The sequence below is a fragment of the Podarcis pityusensis genome, assembly GCF_964106645.2.
Source record: "Podarcis pityusensis genome assembly, chromosome: 12".
Taxonomy (NCBI): Eukaryota; Metazoa; Chordata; class Lepidosauria; order Squamata; family Lacertidae; genus Podarcis; species Podarcis pityusensis.
In genome coordinates this window covers 23,340,312-23,354,226 of record NC_138037.1, presented here as the reverse complement: position 1 = coordinate 23,354,226, position 13,915 = coordinate 23,340,312, and the positions used below count along the sequence as shown (strand labels likewise).

At 39.8% G+C, this 13,915-nt stretch overlaps 1 protein-coding gene across 11 annotated transcripts in view; it reads right to left on the bottom strand.

The window, feature by feature from the left end:
* The window catches only part of NEBL (nebulette), a 179,149-nt gene that overhangs the window by 15,378 nt on the left and 149,856 nt on the right, over window positions 1-13,915 (bottom strand). For 3 of the 11 annotated variants that reach the window (XM_080974395.1, XM_080974399.1, XM_080974401.1), the window contains exons 8-17: window positions 13,053-13,154; window positions 11,902-12,003; window positions 8,640-8,747; window positions 8,216-8,320; window positions 4,998-5,102; window positions 4,686-4,793; window positions 4,036-4,152; window positions 2,479-2,589; window positions 2,229-2,339; window positions 463-573 (exon numbers count right to left, since the gene is read on the bottom strand). The exons of 3 other annotated variants lie outside the window; for them this stretch is intronic. In XM_080974395.1, the coding sequence (XP_080830521.1) occupies window positions 463-573; window positions 2,229-2,339; window positions 2,479-2,589; window positions 4,036-4,152; window positions 4,686-4,793; window positions 4,998-5,102; window positions 8,216-8,320; window positions 8,640-8,747; window positions 11,902-12,003; window positions 13,053-13,154 (1,080 nt within the window). Of the gene's footprint in view, window positions 1-462; window positions 574-2,228; window positions 2,340-2,478; window positions 2,650-4,035; window positions 4,153-4,685; window positions 4,794-4,997; window positions 5,103-8,215; window positions 8,321-8,639; window positions 8,748-11,901; window positions 12,004-13,052; window positions 13,155-13,915 lie in introns of those variants that run through there. 5 more of the 11 variants (XM_080974398.1, XM_080974400.1, XM_080974404.1 and 2 more) reach the window with 4 other exon arrangements.

Here is a 13,915-nt window from a genome sequence, read left to right as displayed (position 1 = left end):
AAACTGTTCTTAACCTGAAACACCACTTTAGCTAATGGGGCCTCCTGCTGCCGCCACACAGCCAGAGCACGATTTCTGTTCTCATCCTGAAGCAAAGTTCTTAACCTGAGGTACTATTTATGGGTTAGCGGAGTCTGTAACCTGAAGCGTCTGTAACCTGAAGCGTATGTAACCCGAGGTACCACTGTACCGGGAACTGCAGTTTGTTAAGGGTGCTGGGAACTGTAGCTCTTTGAAGGGTCTCCTTATGATTCTCGGTACCTTTAACTTCAGTTTTAACTTCAGGCAAAGCCACGGATGTTAAAGAGGTATGAGAGTGCTTTAAATGTATGGTGCAGATGGGACACCAGACCAAAATGCTCCACTCTTGCAAAACAGAGTATAAATTCCGAAAGTTGTCATATTACCGTATATGATGCTATAAAGCATACAGTTCCATTTCAAGAAGCATTTTAAACAAACCTGGCTTGCAATTTCAGATGCTCTCTTGGCTCGCTGTATTTCAGGAGTATCTGTGCCAACCTGCATCCCTTTCCCTTTAATTTCAGTCTCCAGGTCTTTTTTATATTCTTTCTGTGCACACACAAAAATATAAATCAGGGTCTATTTGAAACGGAATGGGTGGGAGAGAGCAGAACACCTTTAAATGATACGCATTGCATATTCAAAACCTTTGCCCTCAAAGACCAATTTACAATTTAGGCAAGTGGTTTCTCTCTACAGTGGAGTTCTTGCACACCTACAAAATGAATAAATGTGTCAGAGTGTTTAGAAGGCTTGCATATTAAACACATGGTCAAACCCTTTAATAATGGTGGTTTAAAATTCTATTGAGGTACTGAGTTACATGGGGAGTTTTCAGCAATGGTTTTAAAAAAAAAATGTTTGTTTTTAGTATACAAAGAACACTTCCTAATTTAAATAGCCTGTGCTATTGACTTGGAGATTACCAAGTGATATAAATTATAAATAATTAATTCACAATGAACATTTTATTTTCAGCGGGCCCTAACACATCCTAATTTTCTAAATAAGCATATATATTATTAAAAATGTGTTGGAAGGTGTGTTGAGTTAACTGCTCTAGAATATTTATTTGTACACAGAGGTAGACACATAAGCTGGGGTTGAACTGGGCCACTTCTATTTAGACCTTCAATTAAAATCATCAGGAGGGGATGCCTATGGGGCAGAAACTAATTTAACTGTACAACTATAGCCATTGGGTGACCCGCCATTGCCTAAGGAATTAGGGCACAACTCCCTGGCCTGTCCTGACTCCTGGGCCACACCCTAAAGGTGAGAAGGAAAGACTTACCCCATCACCACCACCCAAGACTGCAGAACCACAAGTGGATGAGAGAGTTTGGCCTCAAATGAGGCCCCTCTCCCAGCCTCTGAACCTGAGAGTCCAGGAAATGAGCCTCGGTCCCGACCCATCAGCTGAAACATGCCTAAAGGACGTCACCAGGCTAAACCAAGCTATTTCTTTTTCCGCACCGAAACTGCCAAAAGCGACCAAATCAAGAAGATTAACCTATTTAAACAACACAGCAGACCATATAGCACTCCATCCCACTATTCATTGTGAAGTAGGCAAAGAAAACCAATCTGCGATCCAAAATGCAGATTGGGAGAAATCCCTAGCATAGACCATGAGGCACAGTGGGAAACAGGGAGGGAGGGAAGGTGCTGTTGCAAAAAGAAGGCTGGAGGGAAGGCGGCTTGTCCCTTCAATAAGGATCAACCCCTGACCCATTCCTCAGACCACCTTGGAAATGCAAGGATTTTCCTCCTCTGACTCTCTTGCCCAATGGCTCGTAAAGGCACCCAGCCTTCTAGGAACCATCTTGCCCTTTTGGCTGAACCTTCTGGCACCCCAATAGGCAAAGCAAGGCCCATTAAGTTCAATGGGACTTACTCCCATGTAACACAATATACCTTTGGCAATACAAAGCTACATTGCCAAAGAACTCCATCATGTTATGCCTTCCACGTCGTTTCAAAAACAGAATGTGCTGCATTAGATTTCTACAATGATTTTCAATAAACAAAATAATTTCTATATATATTTGCTTAAATGAGAACAATACAGAAAGTGTTTCTGAAATCCAGTAGTTCTATTCAGCTTTATTACTCTTCTTGTGCCGGATGTGCCAATTAATTACTAATTCCACCAAGCCATAAAAGATGCAAAGGAATAATTTTAAATGTTTTGCTCTACTGACCTCACTAACAATTTTAGATGCTCTCTTTGCTTTTTGAACCTCAGGAGTTTCAGAGATGTGCTTAACTCCTTTTCCCTTTATTTCATTTTCCAGATCTTTTCTGTATTCCTTCTAAAAAAAAAAAAAGTTGGAAACAGTTTCAAAGCATGGACTTTTTCATAGACTCTAAAAACTAAGCAGATGTGTCATTGGGTGCTTTGTGAAGGGCTCACTTTCCACGACATTAATAACCTTTACTAACATAACCTACCTCATTTAGTATCTGAGCTGCATTTTTCACTCTAATCAACTCTGGCGTATCTTCAAACACTGTCAGTCCTTTTCCTTTCATCCCTTCTTCCAAATCTTTTCTATACTCTTTCTGAAGGTTTGAAGGAGAGGGGGGGGGAAAGGTTTCTCAGCTTTAAATCGTGAGCAAGATCTTGAAAAGGAAAAGTTCTTATTAAATATTTCAAGGAATACTTTGAAAATCTCTATAAAATATGAATTAGATAGTGCACATTTACCATAGTTAAAATAGAATTGGGAAATCAAAAGATAGGATGCACCAAGAATGAAAAGATTGTAATCTTTACTTGCTCCTAGGAGCAGGGGAACCACATTCTTCTTTTTATACAACTAGTTACTACAGATACTTTATAAAACTGTAAGAGCTTCCGCTATGGATGGTAGGGGTTTTTTTTTTCAGATTACAGACAAGTAAATGACCCTGTCACTCAAGTTCTGCTAATGCTATCATTATTCACAAAGGTGCACTAAATGCAACACAAAAGGCACTTATCCACAAATCAGAGTTACATAGCATGATGAGTACTTGTGATTGAAATGAACATGTAGAAAGATATCACGCTAATGCTGCAGAAAACAGAACCCAGAGTTACATCAGTTTATGACACTGTCTCCAGAAGATCTGCGTTCCTCCTTGATTGACAAACCAAGAGGTATTGTTTCAATTTATCTCCAGGTATCTTTGAAGCTTCGAGTCAATTCAGACATCACACCAAACAATCTTTAATGAAGCTTAAGTATGATTTGGCGGTATTATCTGAGAGTGGCAAGTCGTCGTTTGTGGTTGGCCAGCAAACAAGAATCAGAAACCATGGTTTTAAGTGAGTTGGCAACCTCACTTAACTATTGTGCTAACCGGGGCTTCACTCACCCTGTCATGTGTGCAAGCAAGTGGGCAGGCAAGCAAATTAGGAGCAACATGAGAAGGCATGTCTGTGTCACCAGCCTGCCCAATGGCAGGCTTGCTTACTCTGCCGGCAAGCTCACCCACAACTCTGGCCTGCTTGTTTTTGCTCGCTTGCTCCATCCGCTGTTGTCACACTGCAGTTCTGTGGCTACACAAACTGCATCACAACAACTTCTTTCTTACCAAAGTATTATATACGTAGTAAAACAAGAAGTAACTAGAGGTGGTTCTTCCATCTTCTGACTTATTACAGCTTGTGCAGGTGGCGCTGTGGGTTAAACCACAGAGCCTAGGACTTGCCGATCAGAAGGTCGGTGGTTCGAATCCCCGTAACGGGGTGAGCTCCCATTGCTTGGTCCCTGCTCCTGCCAACCTAGCAGTTCGAAAGCACATCAAAGTGCAAGTAGATAAATAGGTACCACTCCGGCGGGAAGGTAAACGGTGTTTCTGTGCGCTGCTCTGGTTCGACAGAAGTGGCTTAGTCATGCTGGCCACATGACCCGGAAGCTGCACACTGGCTCCCTCAGCCAGTAAAGCAAGATGAGCGCCGCAACCCCAGATTCGGTCACGACTGGACCTAATGGTCAGGGGTCCCTTTACCTTTACCTTTACCTTTACCTCTTTGAGCAGGTTAGTAACACGCTTCACGTTCAAGAATTCCGGGGTCTTATCCAAGTCCAGTGCTGCCTTTCCTTTGAGTTTCTCTTCGAATTCTTTTCGATATGTTTTCTGTGCATGAAATAAAATTTTATATAACTATAAAATTGCATGCCGTTTCATGTAAACTGTAGTTATATTGCAGCAAGAGGTAAAACGTTGTCACTGAACAATCCAAAACATAAAGATACAGAATCTAAACATTTGGAGGATATCAAAGTGAGTCTCTAAAACAGCTATTCCAACTTCAAATGGGAGACACAACGGGATCCAAAGATTTGCTCAACTTGTTCCATGTGTTGAAGCCTGTTTTGAACATGTGGTTGTTTCCTGAAGAGCAGCATGTGGTGCTGCAAATGGTTTTGAAAGTGGGAGGACTTCAAAAACCAGTATGCAGTGTGTCAAGTTGGTATGCTGCCCAGTGGGGGGGGGGGGAATCCAAGATCCAAACTGAGTGAGAACTAGGCTGAATTATCTCCTTAGGCTGTGACCAATGCATTTCATCATAGTGAAAGAACTACCCACAGCCCTTATTCAAATGCCATAGCAGCACAATGTATTGCACACTGCAGTACAGTAATGATTTCGAAAAGCATTCCACCAACCTCACTTTGACACCTCTGAGCCTCCTTTGAAACTTGGTAAGTCGGGGTATCCACAAATTCCATCATGGCCCTGCCTTTTGATTTTTCATACTTCTCTTTGTACTTCACCTAACAGAACAGAGCGCGGATCAAAACTACAGCAATTTTTAAAACCGACAGTTTGTTCATTCACAGAGGAGGGGCTTCCCATTCCTTGTGTATGAATTCTCTTTTATGCATGAAAAGCATTTCCCTCCTTCTAAACATATATGCTGTACATAATATACAATCCAAACATGCAGAGCTACTGGACTGTGCACACCGTGTGCATACCTGACTTTGAAGCACTGCGTTTTCTTTGTGGTGCAGCTGTTCAGCTGTATCCAGTGCAAAATGATACAGCCCCTTACTTTTCTCAAACAGCTTCTTATATTCATACTGAAACAAATAATAGGCAAATATATATAAAAGACCAAAACTGTCAGTTAATATAAATCCCTTAAAACTATGATGATACCTCATTGTAGTAGTTGTTGTTTAAAACCACAACTTTGTTTCAAAGTTTGTAAGAACTCATCTTTAAAGCAAAAGTGTAAACTAAACCGTGAAATGGTTTCTATAAAAAAAAACCAGATGAAGCTCTGATCCAGTGAGGACAACATGTGCACATGGAAACAACATGCAGAGTGATTCGTGGCAATTCCAGTATTTGATCTGAACCATGCATGTAGCATTGGAAGATATTTTCAATATCTGTCTACACCTCTGCACAGCACTGATCACCTCTAAGCAGGGCAGAGTCTAAGGTTTTCCATCCCTCCAAAATTCATAGCTAATGCTTGGTGCTAGATCGTAATCACATGCAGTAGCATGACACATACCTCACACCACTTCAGCACATGTGCAACTTTTGATCAGGACATATAACAACCTTGGGGCTGTTCGGGATTCATAAACAATCTTCCTGTGCAAAGTGATTCCAGGGAGCGGGGCCACAGCTGGTTTCCTAATCTAGTGGCAGTGGTTATCTTATCATAGCCGATGAAATCCTGCTCCAGAGGGTCCACCTAACTTTCAAGGGCAGCTTTTCAGGGGATGAAGGTATGCTGTAGAACATGTATAGCCCTGGATCCCAACTTAATAACCCAAAGAAGCTCAAGTGTTGAAAATTATAGAAATAGTGTGAGCTCAATTTGACAGTCTCTTATTGCCTCCTAGTGGAGCCAAGCAAACATTGTGCAGCCTCTATCTGTTTTAAAAGTGAAATGCAATTAGTCAATTTGCTAATATAAAAATAGAAACTCAGAAAAAGAGTATAAAAGTATGCATACTACACACCCAGTGCAATTGTATGCACTTTTTACTCAGAAATGGACAGGGAGCCTAGAAAGGCAGTGGAAACCATAGCAAACAAAACAACACACCCCAAAAGCAACTTTCTCTGACCATTGAATTATTCTGCAACTGAACTGAGTACCCAGGAAGGCACAGTTGGGAGAAGCTAACTACCACAGATATTTCAAATAACACAAGACAGGTCATCCTTTTCATCCATCTCCTTAATCATGGATTAAGGAGATTTTATAATGGACAACCTTGTTAAATTGGCAGGGAGCTCAGGACTCAAAATCTGGAAGCATTTTCCCATCTACATGCTGTACCTACAGGTCTACAGGTGAACATCAACCAAAAACAAGTCACCTTTAAGAAGAGAGCTTTGCTGCCAAATCGCATGAGCATGCTTCATGATTGCAACACAAAGCAATTGCTTGTACTGTGAGAGCAAAAACCCATTTCACAGTAAAACAAAACCAGGGTGTGTGGAGGTGTTACTCTGCAGCATGTGAATTAGATTCAGCTACCTCAAATCATATCCCAAAAATAAGAGGACTGAGCGGGGGGACAATCTGAAGTCTTTCCACATCTACCGGTAGTTTATACAAATATTGATGTGCTGATTCCTTTTAACTGTTATAAAGGTTAGAAGTTTATAAAAGTGTTATTTAAAAAGAAGAAGAGGAGCTAAAAAGGTAAAAGAAAACCAAAAAACCTCATAAACTATAGTGCTACTGGTGTAGTGGCAGATTGGGTAGTGCAAGGAGACATTTGTTTCCTCTGTCTACACAGAGTTCTTTTAAAAATCTGCCGGATATTTTAACATTTATCTTCCCTCTTTCTTTTCATGGAAACTACTTCTTCAAGAATTGCAATATGTATATTTAAAATGCATTTTATCCTCAATACATGTTGTAAATGCATCTTAGTTCCTTTTTTTGAGCCAATAAATTTATCACAGAATTGGAAAAAAAGTATGAGATCCAAAAGAAATCCACACTTCTGTTTGAATCAGAATTCATAAAGATTGAATTCCTCAATGGTTAGAATTAGATTTGAAGCGCGCGCACACACACACACACACACACCATTTTGAGACATTGGTGTGTCTCAAGAACTCCTGGTCACAGTATGCTGGTAACTCAGACATTATTAGTATCAGTATCATTAATATTAATTAAATTTCTCCACTGCCCTTCATCAGAGAATCACAGGACAGTTTACAATATAAAAACACCAAATCTCTTCTATGGTAAGAGATTAATTTAAGACCACAAACCCTTGCTTCCCATTTTTCATCCCATGAATGCCATTCCAGATGGCTGCTGCCTGCATACAAAGATGGGCTTTGCTTTTTAAGGATATGTAATTATGATTTTTTAAATTACTTATTAAATTTCTATACCGCCCTTCATCCAAGGTTCACAGGGCAGATTTATAATATAAAAATATAAAAATACATATTAGCATATTAATCAGCCAAAGGCCTGGGAGAAGAGGAACGTTTTCACCTGGCACCTAAAGATATGTAAGGAATGTGCCAGGCGGGCCTCCATGGAGAAAGCATTCCACAAATGGGGAGCCACCACAGAAAAGGCCCGTTTCTGTGTTGCCACCCTCCAGACCTCTCATGTAGGAGGCATACAAAGAAGGGCCTCAGATGGTGATCACAGGGTCAGGGTCTCTCCTCATATAGGGAGAGGTGGTCCTTGAGATATTGCGACCCTGAGCCATTTAAGGCTTTATAGGTCAAAACAATCAGGTCCACAAACTAATCAGCAGCCAGTGCAATCAGGCCAGGATTGGTGTAATATGCTCAAACCAACCTGCCCCAGTGAGCAACCTGGCCACTGAATTCTGCACCAGCCGAAGTTTCTGAACTGTCTTCGGAGGCAGCCCCATGTATAACACGTTGCAGTACTGTACCCTAGAGGTTACCAGAGCACAGACAATAGAAGTTAGGCTATTCTTGTCCACATAGGGGCGCAGGTGAGCCACCAGCCAAAGCTGACGGAAGGTACTCTATGCCACTGAGGCCACCTGAACCTCAAGCGACAGCAGTGGACCCAGAAGTAGTACCCCCAACCAATGTACCTGCTCCTTCAGATGAAGGGCTCATTAAGTTTAATGGAACATAACACAACAATTATCTGCTCTGAACCATTTGCATTTTAAAACCCTATTCAAATGAATTAATCACAAGAAAGTCAACTTACCTGGCTACTTATTTTGCTGGCATTCAAGGCATGCTCTAACTGTAACAGGTTCGGAAAGGTAGATGCTGGCTCATGAAGGCTTTCTAGGTCTTTTTTGTATTTCACCTGCAAGGTGAAGAATAGACATTTGGTTAAAAACAAACCAGAGCATGGGACAGAAATGCATGGTTTCATTTTCACTGGAGGAAAAAAATGTTCTTCTTTTCCATGTTTGCCTGCCATGTTTTCTATCGGCCATTAGGTGGCACTCATTTACTACGGTCTGACAAAAAGATGGCCGCAATGCATATTCTATTATAGGGGAAAGTTTAACCCTTTGAAAACAGACCTTTCCAAATAAATGCTAAGAAAATAAAATGCCCACCAAGCAACTTCCACACAAAAACGTTACAATAAAAAGAGTGCCAAAAACAGCCCTACTTACATCACTTGCCAAGACAGAGGCAAGTTGTGCTTGCTTGAAAGAAGCACTTTCCAGAGGATTGTAGCAGTAATTCTTCATATCCTTATTAAACTGCTCTTTGTATTTTGCCTGAGAAACAAACAAATCGCATAGGTTGTAATAGTGCATAAGTGCAGATTTCAGAATAGCTTAGCATCGGCATTTTCTATTCATAGCTTATCCCAAACCATCAGTTATATAATTACAGGCCAGTTCAATAAACACAGAGGGTATGGTACAGGGCCATAGGCCCGGCCCCAAAGGGCTTATCTAGGTTTCTGGAGCATCTTTGCCTGATCCCTGCTTCATAAAAGGAAAGCGAAGCTGGAACTAGATGACGCAGCAGATAGAAGGCTGCCACGAAAAATAGGAACCCTCCATCTCTCCTCAGTAATATCTGCTGATACAACATCCATAATGTTACACCATGGTGCTGTAAGCTTCTCTGCTCCTACCAACAGCAGCACTGAAGTGCAACAGCATCGTGTCACAGGCCTTGTATCACTTAATATTTCCAACGAAAACATAATGTAAGGTTGCTGCTGTCGATGGCAGATCTCCCTAGTCCCAGCCTTTGGAAAAAGAGGGCAAGTAAGAATAACACGTGTTGGTGGTAAACTTTCAAACTCAAAGTAAAAACAACAAGAGCAAGACCTGAACAAATGACATGGTTTATAGAGTAGAATAAAATTTTGGTTGCAGTGCACAGGAGAAAGGGGAAGCAGTCTGGCGTTAAATGTAGTCAAAAGTTTGTTTCTAACAGAAGACATCTATACCACACTCTCAGGTGCATGTCAGGCTTAAAAAAAACTTTTGAAGAGCAGAAATCCCAGGAGCTTTTCATTGCCAAACTAGTTTTAGAGAACTGGGAAGGTTCCCCCCCCCCCCAAGCTCGATTTTAATTATAAAGGCTAACTTTATAAGCTATTTGGATGGGAATCAAAGGCACGTGTCTCAAAAGAAGTATGTCTTTTCTTTACAAAAATCCTGACCATTTACTGCATTGTCTTCCTTTCTTTTCTTGAGAGCATAGAAAGGAAATTGGACGCTGCCTTAGTCTGAGTCAGACCACTGGTCCAACAGTGTCAACACTGTTCGTTCCGGTTGGCAGCTGTTCTGCAGAGCTTCAGATGGGGTATTTCCTAGCTCTACCTTACATGCCAAGGATTGAAAACAGGACCTTTTGCATGCAAAGTATATACTCTATCACTGAGCTACAGTCCTTTCCAAAGGAGTCTCTCACAATAATCGTTTTATTTGAGTATCAGGATACTTATTTAATGTGATGATTACACGTGAAGCATGTTTTCTTTTAAGGACTGAGATTAATTTAAGACAACATATATCATATATATCATCAAGATATGGCTCAGAAAGAAGCAGGAGGAAAACAAAAACAACCGTGAAGAATGCTAAGCCAAACAAATTTCTTGCTAAACTTGCACAAATCCCATATACAGCTGGGGAAAGTGTATCTTTTGAAGCTATAAGGCAGCTTTCCTAACCGCAAGCACTTTCAATAAGTATTAGGTTTCATAAGTGAACAATAGCACCTGCTGTTCTATTTACCACCCCAAAAGGTTTAAAAAAAAAAAAGCCAAGCACTAGGCATTGCACATTAGAAAGCTCTCGTTGTAAATGAAATAGGTTTTTAACACTATAAATCATTTTCTTATCCCTATAACAAACAAAATGTATATACTAAGAAGCTGAGAACAACCAAAGGGTTTCCAGGAGATCAAATAAAGTAGAGCATAAATATGCAGCACCCTGAAATTTGTCTGGAAGCATCAAGTACCTGCTGAGAATATAACCTGAGAGAGGATAATAAATAACATGGTCTCTGAGGCATAAAAGCAAGAGCTGGCCCCACCTACATAACCAAAGCAAGCAAATGATTGCCAGGGATGAAGACAGTCGGCACAAGGTTTAAAAGAAGTGTCCCAGGATCCATCGTAATGTCACGGCAGCTGCTGCAGCAAAACACTACTTTGGGTCCTGCAATAGATGCCTCTCAGTGTAGCTGTTCTTGCATGAAATGTCCTGGGCCAAATGTGGCAAAAATTCCCTGTATTTTCTACAGTAATACAATACCTTAGCACATGATCCAAGCTCTAATAGTTACCCCTCAAATAATTAATACCACACTGATTGAGGGTAAGATATAAATTAGTATTTTAAATGATTATTAACAAAGAGCAAATTCTTTAATAAGATAATGGGATTATTCATGCAAAACCTTATTACTGGGACTCTAAAAAGAAAGAGGAAATATATAACCTCACTGCTTTCGACCAGCATGTATGATTAAAGTAAATGATATTTTAATTATATGATTTAGCTTACAGGTATCATAAAGCAGATCTTAATTTTTTTCCACTTGGCCTAATTAACTCCTTTTTTTTTTTTAAGTAGCAGATGTACCGTAGCTTTTACGTCCCAATCATGTTCCCATAAACTGTTCTTTGGGTGGAAAATAGGAGCAGGAAGGATGGTTTGTTCCTTTTTGTGTGAAAAAGTAGTGGCTTAAAATTGCCTATGCCTATAAACACTATTCTCTTCTTAATACACCAGTATGCCTCGAAAGATCACTAGACTCCTCTTTGTCCCTAGAATTCCCTTCATATATGAACTATCCATGATCCAAAGAGAACACGAGGACTGCACAGATGCAGCGAGGGGGGAAATTGCTGTTTTCCAGGGCTCTGTGACATTCATTTGCATCAATTGCAATCCTATCTTAGAATTTAGTGACACCTTGACACCGAGCAGAATGACATAATGCCACTCTCTGTCTTATGGCTCCACTAAGTTCACGTGGTTTGCTCTCTGAATGGACTGAAATTATTATTATTATTATTATTATTTATAAAACAGGCTTTTGTGTGGCAAAAGAAAATATCCACTTTCAAAAGACTTTGAAACAAAAATTAAACACCACCGTCCAGCCCCGAAGACTATATATTTGGCCAGTGACATCAAAATGTATTAATCCTACCACCAAACTAACTGGGACCGAAGGCAAATTTCCTCGTCCACTTGTGGGCTTTCAGCTACAGATCTCTCAAAATATTTAATGCATACCAATTACAGCAATTCTATGGGAAAGAGTTGTGGAAACCTTATCTTGAAGTTTTCATGCAATTATAGATAGTTTGCAATTAGAAAAGTGAAGCATTTGATTGCACTCCTGGGAATCAGATATCTCAGTTGAGTCATTGTCTGAAAGCTAAGAAAATCTTACTTGGCTTAAATATTTGGAAACCTCTTTTGCATGGTTGAAGTCTGGTCTTCCGAGGACAGTTGGTTCCTTACTCATTTCTCGCCTTCCTTTCGCATATTCAGCCTTCAAGTAATAAAAAGAAAAGTATGTGCACGCCAGGCATAATTTTATTTTGAGAGTTCCCCCCACCCTTTCAGTTTTGTCAGGGGAAATGTAAGTCTCAAAAGAAACAGTATAGCAAGTATCTTTGGTGACCTTTGTTGACACCACTTTCGCTAACACTCTAATCAGCAATTCCCAGGCTTCTCCTGATTCAACAAATGTACCATTTATTTTATTTGAGAAACAATATGCAGCATTTTTAAAAAATCCTCCAGTTTGATCAAGGGTTGAGCTTAAACATAAGAAATGCTGGTTCCCTGTTATTTGGGGGGATTTGCAATTTCCAGCAAAGCTGAACTGAAAATGCAGGTGGCTGCCTTTAAAAAAAAATATAATAGGTCAGATTCCACTCTAAATTACAGAAATACAATCCTATTAAAGTCAATAAAGACTGCAATGAGTAAAATATAGTGGAAGTCTGCATACCGGGGGTGGGGAGGGGAGTTTGCATGAAATTCTATAGGAGAGTGAACCCACCAACAGGTGTGCAGGTCAAGGAAGCATGGAAGGGGGAAAGGTCAGAGACTGATAGACAGGATACCTTATATGCTAGAACTGCAGACAGAGAATCTATCCTTTAAACCTTCGGATGCAACTTTGGTACTTCAAGAATGAAAACCAGATGGATATTTGAGGCTGCATGGTGGCATTCTTTAATTGGCCAATCCAAAATTTTGGAAGAAAGGAACTGGGGGAAGCTTAAAATTGAGTGGAGTGATGAATGCTAGAAAAGTTGAGGCGGCAGGTTAAGGGTTTTTAGAAAGCTTGGCTGCTGATAATAATGAGTGCTAGATGGAAAATTTCTCATGTTTATGCACCTAAGCACATAAGAAGAGGGAGAAAGGATCATTTACTGAAAATTGCCCCCTTTGGGGTACTTAGGTTATTGGTCTGAATGCAATCTAGAATTTATCATAACTTTGTACAACTTTAGTAGCTCTGTCCATAATAAAAATAAATTTTAAGTTATCAACATTTTCTATAAATTACAAAGAAATTTAATTTCATACGTTGCTTATTATCTTTGTCAACTGGGTTGCCATCATTATGTCTGGTCGATTTGAAACTTCAGTATATCTGTGAGTGTCCTGGAGATCTTTTTTATATGAAACCTGTAAAATAAAAGACTCATTAATTATCTATGACTTAGCAGGTCAGCTATAAATGTAGCAATGTTAACATATTAGCTGTCCTATACATTCAGCAAACACCACCTGGTAGATTGCCAGGATAAAGGCAAAATAAAACCTAATAACAACCTATATCATAAACAAAATGAGAAACTCATTCCTATTTCAAAGACCAAAATGGAAATGCTAGTATATCAGCATGTATATTATGCAATGTGTATTATGAGGGGAAGTCTTTTATTTTTCATTTGTTTTCCCAAACGTATCTAATTGATATCTGAAGTTTATCTTGCCTTGCAGACAAAGCTGGTTGGGATTTACAGGTTGGGACAAAATATTGTCCTGTAACAAAAGCTGATCAGGTTTGATCTAGTAACAGTGATTCAGTCCTGTTAGTCACATCCACACTAGATTACTATTACAAACTCTGCATGCAGTGGCCTTTAAAGGGATCTTGGAAACTTCAGCTCTTCCAGAATGTACCCCACCAAATGTTGATGGAGGCAGGCTACAAGCTGAATATGTGAAACCCGGAAGCAGGACATAAGGGCATCAAGCTTCTCCCACTCACAATTCCTTTCCTAATATCTCTTCCTTATCTGAAAAACAAATTACTTTGCCTTCAAATTCTAAACTTTCGTGCCAACAAGAACATTGGAAGTACCATATTAGTGGATGTATTTTTTAATTAATTTTTTTAAAAAAATCACAATTTTATAACAAATAGTCTTCCCAAAATATTA